Raw genomic sequence first — 22,500 nt, forward strand, 5'->3', positions numbered from 1 at the left:
CTGAAAACCTCTTTAATTAAGACAAGTCTGGGTTTAATCAGGCTTTGACCGAGCTTAAACAAACCACAAGCTGGGCATTTAAGCTTCTGTCTACATTACAGCTCATCTTAATCATCTAATCACAGCGGCGCAGCTCAGATTCACTGATGGGTGAATAGGAAAATTCAGGGAAATTTCTGGCCGATTCAGCGTTTGAGATGTAAACAAAAGTTCTCTGGAGTGAACGACATGTAGAGGCGCAGACAGATTTCAGATGCAGGTGATTTGCAGGGTGTGTCTAATTCCCCACCAACTCCTCACAGAGTCAGAACGGCTCACAGTGGGGATGATGGGAACCAGGCGCCTGAAGAGTGTGATGGCTCTGTAAGAGAGCATCGCTGCCTGGGGACAGACGCAGTTTTACGATTACGACGACGACGACGACGACGACGACGACGACGACGACGACGACGACGACGACGACGACGACGACGACAACAACAACAACAACAACAACAACAACAACAACAACAACAACAACAACAACAACAACATTTGCATTTTGTTTTGCATCGTTTTATTGTTTGTATTTTTTTTATACTCGTGCCATTTAATTTTAATCATTAATATCCTCTTTTCTGCTATTGCTTTTATTTTTTGCATTCTTATTGTTTATTTTTGATATTTTTACTTTGTGTTGTGAAGCACTTTGAACTGTATTTTTAATGTATGAAAGGTGCTATAAAGTAAATAAACACTGGCCACTTTATTAAGTAGTAAAAGGTTGGACCCCCTTTTTCCTTCAGAACTGCCTTAATTCTTCGTATCAGACTTTTAACAAGGTGTTGGAAACGTTCCTCAGAGATTCTGGTTGGTTATTTGAGTTCCTGTTGTCTTTCTATCATCTGGAACCAGTCTGCCCATTCTCCTCTGACCTCTCACACCAACAAGGCCTTTTCGTGAACACAACTGACCGCTCACTGGATATTTCCTCTTTTTCGGACCGTTCTCTGTCCCTAGACAGAAACCCTAGAGATGGTTGTGTGTGAAAATCCCAGCAGATCAGCAGTTTCTGAAATACTCAGACCAGCCCGTCTGACACCAACAACCACGCCACGTTCAAAGCCCCTTAAATCCCCTTTCTTCCCCGTTCTGATGCTCGGTCTGCACTTCAGCAAGTCGTCTTGACCGCCTCTACACGCCTAAATGCAGTGAGTTGCGGCCGTGTGATTGGCTGATTAGCTATTTGTGTTAACAAGCGACTGAACATAATAAAAGTGGCTGGCAAGTGTATATTTGCATACATGCATATATTTGCATACATACACACACACACACACACACACACACTTAAAGTCATTTCATCTAGAGGAAGCATCTTTGGCAGATCAACTCGTTCTAAGCTTTACTTCTTTAAAAAGGCTAAATTATCTGCATTATTTTTCAAACCAAGTAAACTAATTTGTCAATGGAATAAGACACTTTCTTCAGGTAAAATTACTTTTAAAAAGTATCTAGAAATAAGGCTAAATAATGTTATAATATGCTTTCATTGATGACATATTTAAAAGTATTACATATATTCACTACATTTAAACTGATTTCACTTGCTAAGACTTTCCTTTTACACTGAGTAAAGAACTGAGTCTCTAAAATGAACCATTTCACACCAATCCACTCTGAAGACTCCGTTTACATCTCAGTGATTGATAGTGGAGAAATTTGGGGATAGTAAAAATAATAATAACCGTATATGTACAGTATCTCACGACTCCACCACTTTACACTATGAACAAGATTTTTAAAACAGAGATTTCAAAATTTTAAGCCCATCACAGTCACTCCTACCTGCACAGCACGGTTCCACATTCTTCACCGGGGTCAGTCTGAAGGCTTCATCTGCTCTATACACTAATATTAGTGCTGCCTGTAGTGCTGCTATATTGGCTCTGCAGGTCAGCAAGCCAGTGTTGGATTATGAATGAACTGAAGAGCCTTGCTTGCACATAAAAGCACAACTGGAATCAAACAGGTCATGAAGTTATGCAAATGATATTTTCCTGCAAGCTACCACCTCATGTGCTTTAATGTCAGCCTGCTGACCTCCCCATAAGCATCTGGAAGCTTTTGGAGGCCCAGCTGAGACCTGTTAAAGGATGAGGGCATTGCATCTTGAACATTCGTCTTGCAACGTCACCCCCAAAGTCTGAATGCAGATGGCCTTCACGTCTAGATGAGGTTCAAATGCTAATCTGACAGGACTGCTCAGTCCAATTGGATGCTGAAAGTATGAGAAAGCAGCGTTTCCCCTCTGTCAGAGAAGACGTACTGCAGTGCAGAGGCAGGCAGTTGTGTGGAAAGAGATTTTTTTTGAAGCAGCAAAATTATGATAACGTTCTAAAAGGGACAAGCACTCATTTTACATAACAACTGTCAAAACCAGTGAGACAGTCAAACAGCTACCAGATGGCATCTGGATTATTCCACCATAGACAGCTTTTGGCTACTCTAGTGCATTCTTAGCTTTGGAGACTTAATCAGTCGTCTATGATTGACAGTTCTTTAATCTTGACCCCCAGCGAACTGCATCCCTTCTCCTCTGACACACCATTCGGTCCAGTGGTTTGCCCCGGGAGTCGCAGGGGGGGCCATGAGAACCAGGCTGGAGGAAATATTTATAGCAAGTGACTTTCTAACAGAGGACTTCACTTCATGAGCGCAAAGGCATTTCCGGGTCACCATCTCCAGAACCGCAGGAGATGGGGGACTCTGGGCTTGCCAGGGCCGATCCGGCCCAGCTGGGACAGGAAGCAGTGCACATCTGGGCCGGGCTCTGCTCGTGTATGTGGAAGAAACCGATCAATCAGAGAGCAGACAGCGGTCCAGTTGTGCGTCGAGCCGAGCCAAGCAAAGTAGCCGGGCTCAAATGGTTCTAGTCTAACACTGCATATTTATGATAACAGCAAAAATGTCAAGCACATCATATCTACAGGCAGCTATATGGGTGGCTCGTGCCATTTCCTACCCATTCAGAAGGAAACAGCTGGTAATGAGCCCAACAACAGTTCTCTCACAGCCAGAGGAGATAGTAAAGTAAAACTACAGTTTACTGTACTAAAGCTCTCCATTACGAGAACCTGAGGTGGTCATTAGTGCCTCTCGTTAGCTACGTCTCCTGAGGTGTCTTCATGTTTTCAGTTCCTCTCCCGCCAAGTGAAAAGGCAGCATCATTAGCAGAGAACTCCAGCATCAAAGCTGAACCATCTATCCAATCGACTTCATAGTAACAGCGCTGTTTTACACTGCTCAAAAAAATAAAGGGAACACTCCAATAACTCATCCTAGATCTGAATGAATGAAATATTCTCATTGAATACTTTGTTCTGTACAAAGTTGAATGTACTGACAACGAAATCACAAAAATCATCAATGGAAATCAAATTTATTCACCAGTGGACTCCTGGATTTGGAGTCACACACAAAATTAAAGTGGAAAAACACACGACAGGCTGATCCAACTTTGATGTAATGTCCTTAAAACAGGTCAAAATGAGGCTCAGTGTTGTGTGTGGCCTCCACGCGCCTGTATGACCTCCCTACAACGCCTGGGCAGCTCCTGATGAGGTGGCGGATGGTCTCCTGAGGGATCTCCTCCCAGACCTGGACTAAAGCATCCGCCAACTCCTGGACAGTCTGTGGTGCAACGTGGCGTTGGTGGATGGAGCGAGACATGATGTTCCAGATGTGCTCAATCGGATTCAGGTCTGGGAAACGGGTGGGCCGGTCCATAGCTTCAATGCCTTCATCTTGCAGGAACTGCAGACACACTCCAGCCACATGAGGTCTAGCATTGTCCTGCATTAGGAGGAACCCAGGGCCAACTGCACCAGCATATGGTCTCACAAGGGGTCTGAGGATCTCATCTCGGTACCTAATGGCAGTCAGGCTACCTCTGGCGAGCACATGGACGGCTGTGCGGCCCTCCAAAGAAATGCCACCCCACACCATTACTGACCCACTGCCAAACTGGTCATGCTGAAGGATGTTGCAGGCAGCAGATCGCTCTCCACGGCGTCTCCAGACTCTGTCACGTCTGTCACATGTGCTCAGTGTGAACCTGCTTTCATCTGTGAAGATCACAGGGCGCCAGTGGCAAGTTTGCCAATCCTGGTGTTCTCTGCCAAATGCCAAGCGTCCTGCACGGTGTTGGGCTGTGAGCACAACCCTCATCTGTGGACGTCGAGCCCTCATACCATCCTCATGGAGCCGGTTTCTAACCGTTTGTGCAGACACATGCACATTTGTGGCCTGCTGGAGGTCATTTTGCAGGGCTCTGGCAGCTCCTCCTGTTCCTCCTTGCACAAAGGCGGAGGTAGCGGTCTTGCTGCTGGGTTGTTGCCCTCCTACGGCCTCTTCCATGTCTCCTGGTGTACTGGCCTGTCTCCTGGTAGCACCTCCAGCCTCTGGACACTACACAGCACTGAACACTGACAGACACAGCAAACCTTCTTGCCACAGCTCGCATTGATATGCCATCCTGGATGAGCCGCACTACCTGAGCCACTTGTGTGTGTTGTAGAGTCCGTCTCCTGCTACCACGAGTGTGAAAACACCACCAACATTCAAAAGTGACCAAAACATCAGCCAGGCTTTAGCTAAGCTCAGTAACACAAATTAATAACTGATCACATTGATTTATCAGTGTGGCATGCGCCCGCAACCTGGGCCCCGACGATGACGGCCGAGAGAGCCGGCAGAAAGGCGGGGCCTGAGCACTCAGCTGAGGTAACTGAGATTAATAACTGATTCATCAGTTTATACAGTTAACTTCAAACATAAATGGATTCCTCTAACTTGTATTCCATTCCATGCCAATCCTGAAGGCAGGTCTCTAATAGACTGGCAACATGATTCAACATGGGCACATCTACAGTGTGCATTGATCCAGCCACTTGCTTCTAGCTCACTTAGTTGATTGTTTTCAGCTTCTTCAAACTACGCCTTCTTAAAACTACGCGTTCTTAAAACTACGCCTTCTTACCTAACGAGACAAAGAGATAGATCATCTCTGATAACCACCAAAGTTTCCCTGCCACATTTCTCAAATGCAAAGAGCCCATTTGCTTGATTAGGCGACAGCACTTCATCGCTGAGTGTAACATCATCTGAAAACCGTTCATGCTTCCATGTCAGAGGACCTATTTTACTGCTCCACTGACCAATAACTCGGACAGAACGGAAGACTATTAAGAAAGTAAAGAAAGAAGTTTAACAGTTTAACAGTTTAACAATATTTTATTGTATTGCACTGTGTTTTGTAGTTTACTTTATTGTTGAATGCACTGTGTATTGTAGTTTATTGTATTGTATTGTATTGCATGGCGCTGCATGGCACAGAGTTCTGTGCTCAACTCGGTTCCTTTTTTCTGGGTATCTTCACTGACTTTTGTATCTAGCAGTACCTGAGCTCAGGTCTGCCTTTTTCTCCAACTTATTGGTAACTAGCAAAGACACTTTCTCTAGATAGACAAAGCGCTTCTTGTGAGTCGCTCTGGATAAGAGTGTCTGCTAAATGCTGTAAATGTAAATGTAACAGGGCAGTGAAACCATGAGGAGGATTTGGGTGTTGTTTCTGAAACAACAGACTGTCACATGGAGGCAGTAAGGGTGGTTCTGCCTCTTCTCGTTTGTATTTAGAAGATCTGGTTTTCCAGGCAAGCCTGTCTGTAAGATGCCAATCACTGGGTGGATCTTTCTGGCGCAACCAGAAAGAGAGATGCGTGTGCTGGAACGCACCATAAATGAAAATGAGGGAAACAGACACCCTGTGGTAAAAAAAACAGAAATGAGAACCTAGCGCTGAGCTAATGGCCTAATAAAGTCCAACTATAGTCGCTGGCTTGCAGCTCTGGTGTTATAGGCCTCAGCTGAAGGAAAGATGTGATTGTGGCTCGAGTGAAAACCACAGTGGAATGCGAGCCACTTGGCACTTTCAGAAGGCCTGGATGAGGGAGATGTCTGACATTTATAGTGGGAACGTGTGCGGTCAGCGTGCAGAGCTAGCTAAAACTGGACAGGAGTGATGTCACCGTTCTTGGGCTGGACGCAGCCGACGTCCGTGCCTTTTCCCCCTTTAGCACGAGGGAGGGAGCCGCAGAGCTGCCCACCACACCCGGCAGTCTGCACAGAAGAGGAGAAAGCCCACAGAAATGTGCTCACAGAGCGCAAACACTGTCACTGGTGAGAATGCGATCTTAGTGAGGGACTGGTGGGGACTCGAGTGAGCGAGTCGCATATTGACTGACGCATGACTCGGACTCGCACTCAACTGAAAGATACGAACCAAGCTGATTCAATTAGGACCACCAGCCTTGAGCTGCTGCACAAATAACATCAACTACAAAAACTTTATAAATAACTTTTTAAACCCTAAACATAGCAATAAATACCATTTCCACTATGCAACATCACACAAATTCAAAAATGGCACGTACTAATAATTATTTCATTGCAGCCGATTAGTTGATCCGTATCCTTGTCTTCTTGGTGTGTTCATTAGTTTTGCCGTACTCTATCCCTTCATCAATGGTCAGCTTCTGGCCATGAACTGTTCACAGTGGCGTTGATAGGAACCAGACGTCCTCTAAAAGCTCCCTCACAGAACGTTCCTACATGAAAAGGTTATGAATTCACTGCCTGATGACTGAGACACTGTTTTATGATAGTTTTGAGAAGATGTTGGCCTTAAAATCCATTCATGGTGGAAGGACGCATAATATGGAAGGCATTGTGAGGAAAAAAGTCTTATTATTTCAGATTTTCCACAATTTTCCCATCATCAACATTCCACAAACTCCGAAGACTTGTGTAGGTTCACTGGTGGTTCTGGATAGTAAATAAAATGTCTGTGTGTGTGTTGTAGTCATGGCAACCCCCGGTTCCTATCACCACCACTGTAAAGACATCTGAACCATTTCGCACCAAACGCCTCTGAATCACTCTGTTTACATCACGTCAAAGGCTGAATGATGCTGAAAATTTGAAAACCTGGTGAAATTCCCCTTCACAAACACACAACCTGTCCAGTAAAACTGGATTATGCCTTCGAGCTGTGACGTGGCAGCACGGAATGTGCTTAAATCGCGGCCTGGTTTCATCACACCCACAGAGCCGCACTCGTCACCCAACAAACTGTTTATCTGCTCTGTTTGGCGACACCTCCACGAGTCCAAACACAGCTGGAGAGCCATGTGACACACAGGGAGTGACACTGATGTGAGAGACAGTGACGCTGGGTGGAAACTGATCTGCTCCTGTGAGCTTAGAGCAGGCTCATTGACGGACTTGCACATCGCCCATCAGAAGAATCCACCTTGGAACAAAAGTGGAGTTTACCAAGAAACACTACGGTGCCACAGATCACTATACAGCATCATCGGTTTAGTTTTAACAGCACTGTAAACACAAAGCTGTGATGGCTGAGACGACCCAACAAACTGCAAACGCAGAAAACACTCATTAAAATGACGACACCCGAACTAATATCACCGTATCATGATTGGAATCAGCTGTAAAGTGTGACTGTAACTATGACGTCAGAACGGCTAACTAGGCCCAACCAAATTAACCACAGACTTGCTGAATGCGAGTCTCTGCAGTCATATCAGCTTCTTCCAGAGTCTTCCAGAAGCATTCCCAGTGTGTTGTGAGTGGCATTCTGAAGTCGTATGTTTTTGTGAGTGTTTGTGAACTGTAGCTCAGGTGTAGTCATGTGGATAGAAGTGTTTTTACCACATTTATGGCATATTTTCAGTCATACTGTGCACTGGGTCTTGTTGGCCACCGCACGAAGCAACTCTACAATACAACATCCACACCCGTCATGGGCTCAAGTTTAAGTTACCAGCCTTGTGACCAGAAGGACGTCGGTTTGATCCCCTGATCAACTGTAAATGACTGAAGTGCCCTTGAACAAGACACCTAACCCCCCAGCTGGTCCCCGGGTGCTGTGGACAGGGCTGCCCACCGCTCCAGGCAAGTGTGCTCACTGCCCCATAGCGTGCATGTATGTGGGTGTTTCACGGCACGAATGGGTAAAATGTGGAGGTCTAATTCCTCAGCATGCAAACACAGTTTGTTGTTGGTTCTAAATTCTTACCAAAGTACAAATGGCTAAATGTTATTAATTCACTACAACCACTAATTGAACCGTGGGAATCTATATATAGTCGTCTCACAGCCATGAGGGTCTGGGTTCGATTCCCCGGCCGGGCAACCAGGGTCATTTCTGTATGGAGTTTGTTCTCCCCATGTCTGCATGGGTTTCCTCCAGGTTCTCCAGTTTTCTCCCACAATCCAAGGACACGCAGTCAGGCCAACTGGACACGCTAAATTGCAGCTAGGTGTGAATGTGTGTGTGAATGTATATGTCTGTCTGTGTGTGTGTGTGTGTGTGTGTGTGTGTGTCAGCCCTGTGATGGACTGGTGACCTGTCCTGCCTTCTGCCCAATGACCGCTGGGATAGGCTCCAGCACTGTACATACATGAAGTATCTATATCAAGTATCTGTCTTGGCACTTTTGAAATTCAGGATCATGTATGGCTCTTTTTATCTAATAATTTTCCATTTTTATTAAACATCACTTTTTAGTTTCCTACTAATTATGAAACCTGTATAGTTCTACAGGACAAGCTTGTTGGAATCAAGTTATCCACTCATCTGCAACCAGGCTGCTTGTACATTATTAAGAACAATGGCCTGTATTGACAAAGCTTCATGGAGCAGCCCTGCAGATTTAGGATCAGCTTCCTTTCTTATTTACTCTGACTTTACTGACTGAAGCAGGTCAGCACTCTCAGCCTGAGAAGGATGACCTCCTTAGTCAAGAAGCAGAGGCAGCGTCTGAGCGAGAAACACTGAGTCGCAGCCGCTCTGAGCACCTGAGCAGTGATGAACAGGCGGATCAGAAATGTGGCATCGTCGTTTTTAAGGAGCAAGAAAAATCGGGTTAAGAACCAAATCCATTTCTGAAGAGCAGGGACCTGAATGAGAGCAAGTCCAAAGGCTACACTCGTGGCATGGGAACATCTAACCCAGAACAGTGGTCTCACTGCAGAGTTCTCCACCAAAGAACCGCAACCAGAACATACCAGACAACTGAATGCGGCCTTACCTCATCATCTGTCCAGCATGAGGGATTGAGGATACCGAGGAAGATCCATCAGAGCAGCAGGAGCCGAGAGAGAGAGAGAGAGAGAGAGAGAGAGACACATTACATAAAAGCATAAACATGTTCCTCTCTTTAAAAGGACAACATCATGGAAAATCAAATCAATCTTTTTTCAACCCTTAGAACCTGAAGCAAAACTGCAGGTAAGTTCTAGCCTTCAGAACGGTTTAATCTACGGACATGATAAACATATCAGACCATTCAGGAGACTCGGCCCAAACTAACATCAGTGACTAATTCGGCTCGAAAAATCCCTTAACATTCCGATATTATTGCTCTGATGTTCTGGCCTTCATTTTCCAACAAAGGGTTAAATCAGATCACTTACAGACTCTGCCCTTACAATCCAGAGTGATTTCATCCACCCGTGACCTTCCATCAGCCAGCAATTCAGCTCCAAAATCAACCAAATCTCACTTGCTGCTGGTAAAATTCTGCTTTTAACCTTCATGTTATAAACAAAGGTTTAAAAAGATGATTGCCACATCAGATCACTCAGCAGACCCTGCCCTGACTAGCTAGAGTGAGAGAAACCAGATCCAACATCCCACAACCCAGAACTACAGCACAAACACACAGCCAGATCACTGTAAAACTCTGCTTTAGCCTTCATATAGAAACAAAAGGGTTAATATAGGGCAGTTTGATGTTGTATGTAAACATTGTTAACATTTAAAAATGCCCGGTTTAGTCAGTAGAGTTCATACAAGAAACATGAAATTTCCTCCCTACTAAATATTCCACAGTCAACTGTCAGTGGGATTATAACAAAGTGAAAGCGACTGGGAACGACAGCAACTCAGCCATGAAGTGGTCGGCCACGTAAAATGACAGAGCGGTCAGCGGATGCTGAGGGGCATAGTGCACAGAGGTCACCAACTTTCTGCAGAGTCAATCACTACAGACCTCCAAACTTCATGTGGCCTTCAGATCAGCTCAAGAACAGCATAGAGAGCTTCATGGAATGGGTTTCCGTGGCCGAGCAGCTGCATCCAAGCCTTACATCACCAAATGCAATGCAAAGCGTGGAATGCAGTGAAGTAAAGCGCCACCACTGGACTCTAGAGCAGTGGAGACGAGTTCTCTGGAGTGACCAATCACGCTTCTCCATCTGGGAATCCGATGGATGAGTCTGGGTTTGGCGGTTGCCAGGAGACGTTACTTGTCTGACTGCATTGTGCCGAGTGTAAAGTTTGGTGGAGGGGGGATCATGGTGTAGGTTTGTTTTCAGGAGTTGGGCTCGGCCCCTTAGTTCCAGTGAAAGGAACTCTTAAAGCTTCAGCACCAAGAGATTTTGGACAATTTCATGCTCCCAACTTTGTGGGAACAGTTTGGGGACGACCCCTTCCTGTTCCAACATGACTGCACACCAGTGCACAAAGCAGGTCCATAAAGACACGGATGAGCGAGTTTGGTGTGGAAGAACTTGACTGGCCTGCACAGAGTCCTGACCTCAACCCCATAGAACACCTTTGGGATGAATTAGAATGGAGACTGTGAGCCAGGCCTTCGCCTCAAACATCAGTGTCCCATAAACGTATTCCTAACCCTTGTGGAAAGCCTTCCCAGAAGAGTTGAAGCTGTTATAGCTGCAAAGGGTGGGCCGACATCATATTAAACCCTATGGATTAAAAATGGGATCTCACTCAATTTCATATGCGTGTGAAGACAGACAAGCCAATCCTTCTGGCAATATAGTGTATATTAAATATGACTTTTTGTTACTTTAAACAGCACAGAATGTCATATGTTCTTCAGAGAAGAAACATAAAATACAGTGAAGATGCAGATATGGGCCCTTTAATACTGACTGCCGAACAAATGATCTTAAACTATAGTGGTTCTTGGCTTCACTTGAGCTTCAGGAGTATAGAAACTGAGGTTCTTAAGCTGTTAGAAAGGTTCCTCACACTTGCACAGCCCTTTTAGAACACACTCCCAGGTTCTTCAAGGAACTTAAGTACTTCTTTACTCATCTTATTTGTGCCTCTTCCTTCATTTCAGGTTTACAGTTTGAAGGAACTGGCTCGTTCCTGAAGGTATTGCGGACAGCTGGACATTCCTGATTTACGTAAATCAGGAACGCCGAATACTGCTGTGTATGGAAGCTCATTCCCAGACATTGTCGGAATTGTTGATTTTGGCCTAAAGACTTCCATTCATGGTGGAGGGATATGTGCAGGGTGTTGTGCAGCAAAAAGTCCCCCAAGAAAATGTATTGTTTCAGATTTTCCACTATTTCCCATCATCAACATTCCATATAAACTCAGAAGACTCGTGTAGGTTTTCTGGTGGTTCTGGATAGTAAATAAAATGTCTATATCTGTGTTGTAGTCATGGCGACCCCTGGTTCCCATCACCACCACTGTAAAGACATCTGAACCATTTCACACCAAACCCTCTGAATCTCTCTGTTTACGTCTCACACACTTAACTAATGAGGGACTTCGGAAAATATGTGGAATTTCTCAAAATAAGGACATTTGCTGGAAAATTTGACTAAATATCTTGAAATAATGACTTTTCATTATCTAGAAATCTCTTTATTTGAAAATGTTGAGTTTATGTCTCAAAATATTCACCCAGTATCTCAAAATTCTGACTTTTTTTATAATATTGACTTAATATCTCAAAATAATGACTTATTTTCTTGAAATATTAAAGTCAAAATACTTATCAAAATGTAAAAATACTACACTCACAGAAATAAAGGTACTAAACTATCACTGGGTCAGTGCTCCTCTTGTCACTGGGGTGGGACCCTCAAGGCTCCATCTCAGTACCTTTAGTCAGGGAACAAAACTGAACCATAATCTTAGCTGTGCTGACTCCACACCCCCCCATCCCCCTCCCCCTCCCCGTCTCGCCTCCAGGCCTTTATTCTACTGTTCTGTTTTAAAACATTCGGTTATGAAAGGTACAAATACAAACTTTTTTCCTGGAAAAACTGATTTAAGGTTCACAATCAGACCTTAAAACCACGGTTTTTACCTTGATGAGTGAAAAATGCACAGAACCTTTATTTCTAACAGTGCATGTCAAAGTACTAAGAAAGTAAGTAATAATTTCGGGATAAAGCAAATATTCATAAGATATTACAATATGTATAATAGCATTGTTACAATACTTTTCTGCCAGAATAAGTCAATATTTTGAGAAAATAAGTCATTATTCCGACCCAGCAGGTCAACATGTTGAAAATATAAAGGAACTAAGGCCCGATCCCATTTCACCCCCCACCCCTACCACTGAGCCCTTATCCTTCTGTTTCGCATGTTCACGTCTAGGGTTAGGGTGTCCCAACTCTTGTTGAGATGGAGGGGTAGGGCGAAGAGTTAGGGCTACATGGCCCTCCAAACGGAGGTTTTTCAGAGGCTCCAGAGAAATATAACGGGGAAAAAAAGGAAAAAAAATAAAACCCCCAGAAAAACCAGCAAGGTGGCAGCGCAAGAGACCAAAGACCCACAAATATGAGAATTTTCTCAGTTTAAAAAAAAAAACTACGATTACCACCATTTTATCTTAGCATTAATGTCATTTCAATGTATTATTGGTTGTTTTCTTCACAACAACCATAAAAATAGCTACCAGCATGCTAATGTCTCAGTAGCTAGCTAGCTAACTTTCCCGTTCCACCTTAAATAGTCCAGCAGCTATGACGCCAGAATGTAGCTGCTGCACCATTTAAGGTGGAATGAGAAAATTAGAACCAGAAGCTGGTGAATAGCTGAGCTGCAGCTTCATATCACCAAAGAATTAGTGGTGGGCGATAATAAATAACTGCCCCCCTCTTTGAAGGCATATGATCCCTAAATGTAACTAAAGCCCAGCAGTGAGGAGCTGAACTTTCCCCTCCTCTGCTGTCCCTGCAGACGGGCAGGGTCGCCTACAGAGCGGCGCTGGTAGCTGTTAATGAAGTGAAGCGGTTTTTATTTGAGGGTCCCATTTCAGAGGGAAGATCTCAACCACTACCCCCTGTAACTCTGTTCCAAGGGGTGAGGGCGACAAGGGGTAGGGGTAAAAAGAAATGGGATTGGGCCCCAAGTCAATATTCTGACATACAGAAGAGCCGAAGATGAAACTGTAATGGCTAAAATTCCAGACAGGACACTGTAACTCGTTAGTAAGACTGTAGGACAACAGAAGCGCATAAGCCGGTCCTGTCGACTCTGTCTGAACTCCGTGTTGGTAAAACCAGTTGTTCACACCTCAGACTCTATTTAAAGCTCTGCGTGTGTGGATAGAGTAAATGTGAGTAAGCATGATGTCTGTGAGCTGAGAGACGCTACACCCGTGCAGCAGAGGAGGCGTGCTTAGACACCGTATGTAATGGATCTGCAGCTTCTACAGGCTGTCAGGGACACGACTCCACAGCTTCCCATGAAACGCTGTGACGGATTTGCGCTGGGAGGGGAGATTTATTTAGATTAATGGAGATATAAGATGCGATATTCTCCTCTTAATTCAGATAAATTGGCCTTGACTCATAGATCATTTCAGATAGGAGAGTGCAGGACATAACGTGGGCAGATCTAGATAAGTCTTCTAAATCTGTGAGCCTTTTAAAATTATTATTAACAGCATTCCACAGATTACCAGCTCAAACTTCTGCCAACAAGTCCTCCAATTACAGTTGTGCTGGAAAGTTTGCAAACCCTTCTGAATTTTCTGCATAAATTTGGCCTAAAAACTTCATCAGATTTTCACACAAGTTCTAATAGTAAACAAAGAGAACCCGAATTGCACAAATGAGACAGAAATATTAGGCTTGGTCATTTACTTACTGAGGGAAACGATTCAGTACTTCATATCTGTAAGTATGTGAACCTCTGCTTTCAGTATCTGGTGTGAGTCTTGCGTAGCAATAACTGCAGCTAAACGTTTCCAGCAGCTGTTGATTCTCCTGCGTATTGGCTTAGTGGAGTTTTAGCTCTTTTAAAAATAAATAAATAAATACATTTTTTAAAATTTAAATAAAACACACCTCATAAAAGGTACGATTTGTGAACACTGAGAGGAGGAGACACCAGAGTGGGACATCTGTGCACCAAACACTGGCTGAGGAATGTTGACCACAAGCCTCTCCAACCCTGTGACCAGAGGACTCTCACTCTCCACTGTTGTTTCAGCTGGACTTCAGAGGCTGACCGCATCTCAGCCTTGTTTTGCTTTCTCATCCCTGATGGATGCTTTCATTTCTTAATATCCACTTTGCTTTGCGGTGACCATGCCTCACCGGTTCTCTGACTCAGGTTCCAAATTAGGCCTCAACCCAACAGTGCTAAACAGTGAAGGGAGGCAGTGGAGCTTTCTATGGAGAGGAAGGATCAGCAGAAAGAAGCTGTCGCAGTCGATTAGCAAATCAACTAATCTACTGAATATTTTGACGATAAACACACTGTTTACAACAGCAAACATTTACTGTACATGCATACATTTTACTTTAAATACATCGCATTTGTAACTACAAACCCGTTTTTCCCTGTTTTGTGTTCTAATACTTTATACTAATGCTGTTTGCTGTCCAGTGTCGACCAGAGGAGGATGGGCTCCCCTTTTGAGTTTTGGTTCCTCTCAGTGTTTCTCCCTCCTGCTCTTAGGGAGTTTTTCCTTGCCACTGTCATCACTGTTGACGCTCATGGGGGCTCAGACCTGGATTTTCCTGTAAAGCTGCTTTGTGACAACTTTGGCTTGACAAACCTAAGTTTAAGTGAGATCCTGCTGGTGTGGGTTTCCTCTTTTTCCCTGATGCACACAAAAGTGATTAGTGCCAATAGTGCCCTCTTTTGGAATCTCCAGACATCTAAATACACCTTTGAAATGACCTGTGGATTCCTCATTCAAATTACAAGGTAATTACGAAGCCGATTCACTGAGAATTCAATTTTAATCAGTCACTTTAATCAAGCTGCGACTGCCCAATTGCATTTGCACTGCTGTTTCTGATCCACTCGTACCAGTGTAACACACACCAACACACCACCACCATGTCAGTGTTACTGCAGTGCTGAGAATGATCCACCACCCAAATAGTACCTGCTGTGTGAGGATCCATGGGGTCCTGACTGCTGAAGAACAGGGTAAAAGGGGGCTAACAAAAGTATCAGAGAAACAGACGGACTACAGTCTGTAACTGTACAACTACAAAGTGAACACCATAAGACAAACACGGGAGCAGAGCTTCAGTTCTGCAAAAAGGCTGCCTGACCTGCACGAATTCCTATTCCAACCCATCGGCCTTCAGCCTCAGACCACTCAACACTCCGGGACCTGAAACAACACTGATATTTTGTGCAAGATTTGGAATCAACTGATCAAACGGGTAGATAAATATAAGATACGGACGTTTGGGCACCCTTGGTACATTACACAGTTTTCCTCTAAAGATAACTATGACAACTAGGTCATATTTAAGCAATAGAGCACGAGAGGGAGTGCGTTATCGTGAAATAACATCTGTATTTATTTAACTGTTGTAGAAAAGCAGTAGAACACTCAAGGAGTGTGTTATTGCTGTAACATCACGGCTGTGATGATCTACTGCCGTGATGTTATTGGTGATAACTCCCTCCTCGAGTGTCTCTACTGCTTTAATACAGCAGTTAAATAAATACAGTAAGAAATGAATAAACTGGCCGTGAACGCGGCGTTTAATATGTTTTAATGTTCAGTTCCTTCCTCCTAATTAGAGCTCCTTAACGAGCAGCTTGTTGCTACGTCAGAGTAACAAGCTCCGCCCACTCGCTGCTCAGCCGGCAGTTCGTTCTCCAGCTCCTTACACTAAATTCCCAAACTGTCGTCACCACTGAGCAGCTTTTCTGTTTTTAAAGTAGTCTTATGGCTCAGTCTGATTCGGTCAGACTCTGAAGATCAGACGACATGACAGTATCTCACAAAAGTAAGTGCACCCCATCACATTTCTGCAAATATTTTATTCTATCTTTTCATGGGACGACACTAAAAAATGAAACTTGGATACAAGTTAAAGTGGTCAGTGTGCAGCTCGTATAGCAGTCCAGATTTACTGTCCTCTGAAAAGAACAACACACAGACATTAATGTCTAAATAGCTGGTGTTTATATTTGGTATCTAAATAGCTGGTGTTTATATTTGGTATCTAAATAGCTGGTATTTGGGGGCAGTTGTGGGCTGGAGGTTAGGGAACTGGCCTGTGACTGGAAGGTCGCCGGTTCGATTCCCAACACCAACAGTCCATGACTGAAGTGCCCTTGAACAAGACACCTAACCCCCAATTGCTCCCCGGGGGCCGTGGATAGGGCTCCCCACCGCTCCAGGCAAGTGTTCTCACTGCCCCCTAGTGTGTGTGTATTCACTAGTGTGTATGTGGTGTTTCACTTCACGGATGGGTTAAATGTGGAGGTGGAATTTCCTCGGTTGTGGGATTAAAAAAGTATCACTTAACACAAGTGAGTCCACCTCACAGTGAACATGTCCACATTGTGCCCAATTGTGTCGTTGTTCCTCCCTGGTGTCATGTGAATCAGAGCTACAAGGGTCCAGGTGTGATTGGGGAGCAGGGCTGTTAAATTTGGTGTTTTGGGTACAATTCGCTCATACTGGCCACTGCAGCTCACGGTAAAAAACTCTGAGGATGTGAAAAATAGAATTTTTGACAATTGTCTCTTGCCTACAGTCAATTATGGTGGTGGTAGCATCATGGTCTGGAGCTGCATGAGTGCTGATGGCTCTGTGGAGCTGCGGTTCATTGAGGGAAACATGAATTCCAACATGTCCTGTGACGTTCTGAAGCAGAGCATAATCCCCTCCCTTCGGAAACTGCACCGCATGGCAGTTTTCCAACTCGATAATGACCCCAAACACACCTCCAAGATGCCACTGCCTTGCTGAAGGCAAAGATGATGAACTGGCCAAGTATTTCTCCAGATCTAAACCCAATTGAGCACCTATGGGGCATCCTTAGCGGAAGGAGGAGGAGTGCACGGTGTCTGACATCCACCAGCTCCGTGATGTCATCATGGAGGAGTTGTAGAGGATTCCAGTAGCAGCCTGTGCAGCTCTGGTGAATTCCATGCCCAAGAGGGTTCAGGCAGTGCTAGATAACAATGATGGCCACACAAAATATTGACACTTTGAGCACAATCTGGACATGTTCACTGTGAGGTGGACTCACTTGTGCTGCCAGCTATTTAGACATTAATGTCTGTGTGTTGAGTTCTTTTCAGAGGACAGTGAATCTGCACTGCTATACAAGCTGCACACTGACCACTTTAACTTGTATCCAAGTTTCATTTCTATAGTGTCGTCCCATCAAAAGATAGAATAAAATATTGGCAGAAATGTGAGGGGTGCACTCTCTTTTGTGTGATACTGTAAATTCCCAAACCGTCGTCACCACTGAGCAGCTTTTCAGTCGGCAGCTGTGACAGAAGAACAGCTGAACAACCTGGAATCAGCCAGAAATGAACCCAACACCATTCGCCAAACTAAACGGGCTGTAAGAAACTTTACAGACCAGCTGGAACAAAACAACATTAATACTGATCTGGAGAAACTGAGCAAACTGAGCTGAACCTGATATTGTGGCAGTTTTATGGCTCAGTCTGACCTGGTCAGTTTGACCGGTCTGTACTTCTTACACAAACAGAAAACTGACAATTTTAAGATCACATTTGACCGACAGCCGATTTGGTCAGACTCTGAAGATCAGATGACACTAAATTCCCAAACTGTCGTCACCACTGAGCATCTTTTCAGTCGGCAGCTGTGACAGAAGAACAGCTAAACAACCTGGAATCAGCCAGAAATGAACCCGGTACCATTCGCCAAACGTGTCGTCTGATCTTCTCAGTCTGACCAGGTCAGTGATCTTAAAATTGTCAGTTTTCTGTTTGTGTAAGAAGTACAGACCGGTCAAACTCGTTGCTTATCAATGGTGTCTTAGCGCAGTGACAGTGTAAAACCTGTGATGTGAACTAACAGCACGGTTAGAACGCCTCTCAACCAATCCGCTTGTGTGGCAAGAACTAAATTCTCTAAATTAAAAGAACTCTAATTCTGCACATTTTACTGCACTTAACATATTGACCAAAAAAAAAAAAAACCTACAAAATGTGGCATGTGCATAAATTTGGGCCCCCTATCATTCAGTATTCCATAAGACCCCCTTTGGCTGTGAACACAGCCTCCAAATGCTTCTCGTAGCCAGCTAACCTGTTCTTGCTTTACCTTTTGATGATTGTGCAACACCTCTGATTGGTCTTGTTGTGTTCACACTTCAGAGGTTGACTTTTCTGAGGTGATCACAGGTTACCTTCAGATGAGCATTCCTGGTTCTACCCATTTCATTTGTTTGCCTAAGCCATCAAATACCTGACCAGGTGAGTTCCTGCTTTGCTGGAATAAGAACCAATAAGACTAGACACACCTGGGGTTGAACATGTTTCACCGAAACAACTTGGAGGGATGTTTTCTCTGGTTTGAAGGACGTGTCAGAGATGCAGATGACGTTTGTTACACAACACTGCACAGTGAGCCTAATGTCACCTACAGATGACCGTATAATCTCTGTAAAAAAGCACTGACCGATAGAACGCTCTGGAGCAGCCGCATATGATCCCAAGTTCTCCATGCCAAATGCCAAGCGTAGGCTAGAGGGGTATAAAGCCCTCCAGCATTGGACTGTGGAGCAGTAGAACTGTGTTCTCTGGAGTGATTGAGCTCCATCCAGTACCTCTGGGATGAGTTGGAGTGACCTAGAACTGACCATCCAACATCAGTACCTGACCTCACTAATGCTCCATCAAATCCTCACAGCAATGTTCAACATCTAGTGTAAAGCTACCGCAGCACAAACTCACTATTAACGCCTTTATTTCAGAAGAAGCACCGGAGGAGCAGGAGTTTCATGCAAACGAGCTTCTGACTCATCATTGTTTGTATGCTATGCTGGATCCCGACCAATCACAGGTGTTCTTTGGATGTTTGCATGAACTGAAACATTAAACTAAATTATTTTGATAAAAGTAATGCAAGCCAGCCAACCACATTAAGGGTTCAGCAGAATTTAAAAGTTTTCAGTACATTGGAATCGCAAAATGCTGCATTATAATTGCCTTTACTGTAGTGTGGCCACATCATTAATCCCTAAACAGAACATTAAACCATTGATTTGTTTTAACTCTCTCTTGAAACGTTTATTTTCCATTGTTAGATTCATAATAGACTCCTTCATTTCCAAAGCTTAGCTCATCGGGGTGCAATTTGTACCTCTTTTTTTCACATTTAAAACATCACATGCAGTCATATGCAGACGTTTGAGCACCTAAATTCCAGGTTTTGTTGGGTGGCCAAGTGAAAAATAAGCCAATCTCTACAGAAAACCCACCTAAACATGCCATTTTCCTGCAGATGTTAGTGCACAATATCCGTTTATTTGCTGAGGTTAACATGGTGAAAAAAAATAAATAAAACAAAAATCTAAAAAAATTTATACAGTTTTATGATGTCACAAAAACCAACACCTTACATATACGACAGCTTGGCCCCACTCACTCACGCTAATGTTAATGAGGTGCGTTCCTGCCTGGACTGAATTACACCGCCAATCAGAACAGAGCTCATTTATATATAGCAGTATTAAAAGCGCCGTAATATCGACTGTAGCACAGAACATGCAGTCGCATGCAAAAGTGTAAATAAGCTACACGTCCTCTATAGACACACTTCTGCACATTTTAATAGACAATTACTGTTTATTAAACAACTTAAAGGAAAAACACAAATGTGGCTTGTGCAAAAGTTAATATCACATTTTATGTTTTATTTATCTTTTATTTCTAACATGCTGAACATAACAGCAAATAACTAAAAACGGCGCTCTAACAACTTTTTTTTGTTTAGAAAAATCAACAAAACGTCATTTAACCAGGGCTGTAATGATGCTTTATAACCCACCCAGGGTTCTTTGTGAAAATGGAGATTTTATTGATAATATTTCTTGAATTTAGAGGTCTTGAAAAAACAGCGTTCAGAAATCAGTGCTGAAGTTGAGGTATCTGGTACTGTATGACCATTTTTTTGACACCCAGCCCCAATTCAGTCACTGCCATCTCTCTAAAGCAGGGACTCGACTACAGCGTGATGAGTCTGACTGCAGCGAGCTTCACTCAGCAGCAGACGAGGCGTCCTGAATTATCCCTGGTGTCCAGCCAAAGAGTCACTGCAGTGGAAACTCAGAGCTATTCACATCTCTCAGTGCTGCAGAGGCGAGTGGTGGTCTATGAAGCTCTAGAGGTAACAAATTTAAAATTAAATTCCACTATTTTTTCCAAAATTACTCCATAACTCACTGTTAGAGATGTAAACAGAGTAACTCAGAGCGAAACAGTTCAGATGGCTTTACAGTGGTGGTGATAGGAACCAGGGGTCTCCATGAGTACAGCACAAATATAGACATTTTACTTACTATCCAGAATTATCTGTGAACCTACACTAGTCTTATGAGCTTTATATGGAATGATGATGGGAAAATGAAGGAAAATCTGAAATAATATGTTTTCTTTGGGGACTATTTTAACCTCACAACATCCTGCATATCATGTATCCCTCCACCATGAATGGAATTTCAGGCCAAAATCTTCTCAAAACTATCGTAAGACAATATCTCAGTCATCAGGCAGTGAATTCATAACCATTTCATGTAGGAACTTTCTGTGATGGAGCTTTTAGAGGTGGACGTCTGGTTCCTATCACCACCACTGTGAACAGCTCTGACTCGGTAAGTTTCTCTAGAACAGAGCGTTTCACACCAAACCACTCTGAACGACGCTGTTTACATCTTAACCTTTTGATTATTTAGAAATTTTGGCAAACTGACTGAAGTTCCCTGACATAACAGTTGATATACACTCACCGGCCACTTTATTGGGTACACCTCGCTAGTAAAAGGCTGGACCCCCTTTTTCCTTCAGAACTGTCTTAATTCTTCATGTCAGACTTTCAACAAGGTGTTGGAAACGTTCCTCAGAGATTCTGGTTGGTTATTTGAGTTCCTGTTGTTTTTCTATCATCTGGAACCAGTCTGCCCATTCTCCTCTGACCTCTCACATCAACAAGGCATTTTCGTCCACACAACTGACCGCTCACTGGATATTTCCTCTTTTTCGGACCGTTCTCTGTAAACCCTAGAGATGGTTGTGCGTGAAAATCCCAGTAGATCAGCAGTTTCTGAAATACTCAGACCAGCCTGTCAACCCGACACAAACAACCATGCCACATTCAAATACCTAATAAAGTGGCCAGTGAGTGTATAAATTGTTGTTGTATCTGTTTTCGTATTAAATAAATAAATTAAAAAAAGACCAAAAGTTGTCCAGCTAACCAGGTAAGAAACACAGGTCTGTGCACTGACAGGTGACACACCTTCTGCTACAATGATGGCGTGTCATCTCAAAAGCATTACAGTCATTTATCAGCAGGGCCGAGCACGCCTCTCAGAGGTATGCAGATAGAGAACACCAGGCGGGTTTAGCAATTTAGATTTTGTAAAGTGAATGCAGCCTAAAGCAACACCAGAAACCTACACTACACTGCAAAAGGTATTCAATCGTCTGGCTTCACACGCATATGAACTTGAGTGACGTCCCATTCTTAATCCATAGGGTTTAATATGATGTCGGCCCACCCTTTGCAGCTATAACAGCTCAAACTCTTTTGGGAAGGCTTTCCACAAGGGTTAGGAGTGTTTATGGGAATTCTTGACCGTTCTTCCAGAAGCACTTTTGTGAGGTCGGACACTGATGTTGGACGAGAAGACCTGGCTCACAGTCTCCGCTCTAATTCATCCCAAAGGAGTTCTATTGGGTTGAGGTCAGGACTCTGTGCAGGCCAGTCAAGTTCTTCCACACCAAACTTTGTGCACTGGTGTGCAGTCATGCTGGAACAGGAAGGGGCCGTCCCCAAACTGTTCCCACAAAGTTGGGAGCATGAAATTGTCCAAAATCTCTTGGTGCTGAAGCTTTAAGAGTTCCTTTCACTGGAACTAAGGGGCCGAGCCCAACTCCTGAAAAACAACCCCACACCATGATCCCCCCTCCACCAAACTTTACACTCAGCACAGTGCAGTCAGACAAGTACCGTCTCCTGGTAACCACCAAACCCAGGCTCGTCCATCAGATTGCCAGGCGGAGAAGCGTGATTGGTCACTCCAGAGAACACGTCTCCACTGCTCTAGAGTCCAGTGGCGGTGCTTTACACCACTGCATTCCACGCTCTGCATTGCGCTTGGTGATGTAAGGCTTGGATGCAGCTG

At 44.0% G+C, this 22,500-nt stretch overlaps 1 protein-coding gene across 2 annotated transcripts in view; it reads right to left on the bottom strand.

The window, feature by feature from the left end:
* sept4b (septin 4b) overlaps nt 1-22,500 on the bottom strand; it is a 105,245-nt gene that overhangs the window by 80,007 nt on the left and 2,738 nt on the right. For both annotated transcript variants that reach the window (XM_037530944.1, XM_037530942.1), the window contains exon 2: nt 9,153-9,160. In XM_037530944.1, coding sequence (XP_037386841.1) covers nt 9,153-9,160 — 8 coding nt within the window. The remainder of the gene's footprint in view (nt 1-9,152; nt 9,161-22,500) is intronic.

Source organism: Pygocentrus nattereri, chromosome 19, assembly GCF_015220715.1.
Source record: "Pygocentrus nattereri isolate fPygNat1 chromosome 19, fPygNat1.pri, whole genome shotgun sequence".
In the NCBI taxonomy this organism is placed as follows: domain Eukaryota; kingdom Metazoa; phylum Chordata; class Actinopteri; order Characiformes; family Serrasalmidae; genus Pygocentrus; species Pygocentrus nattereri.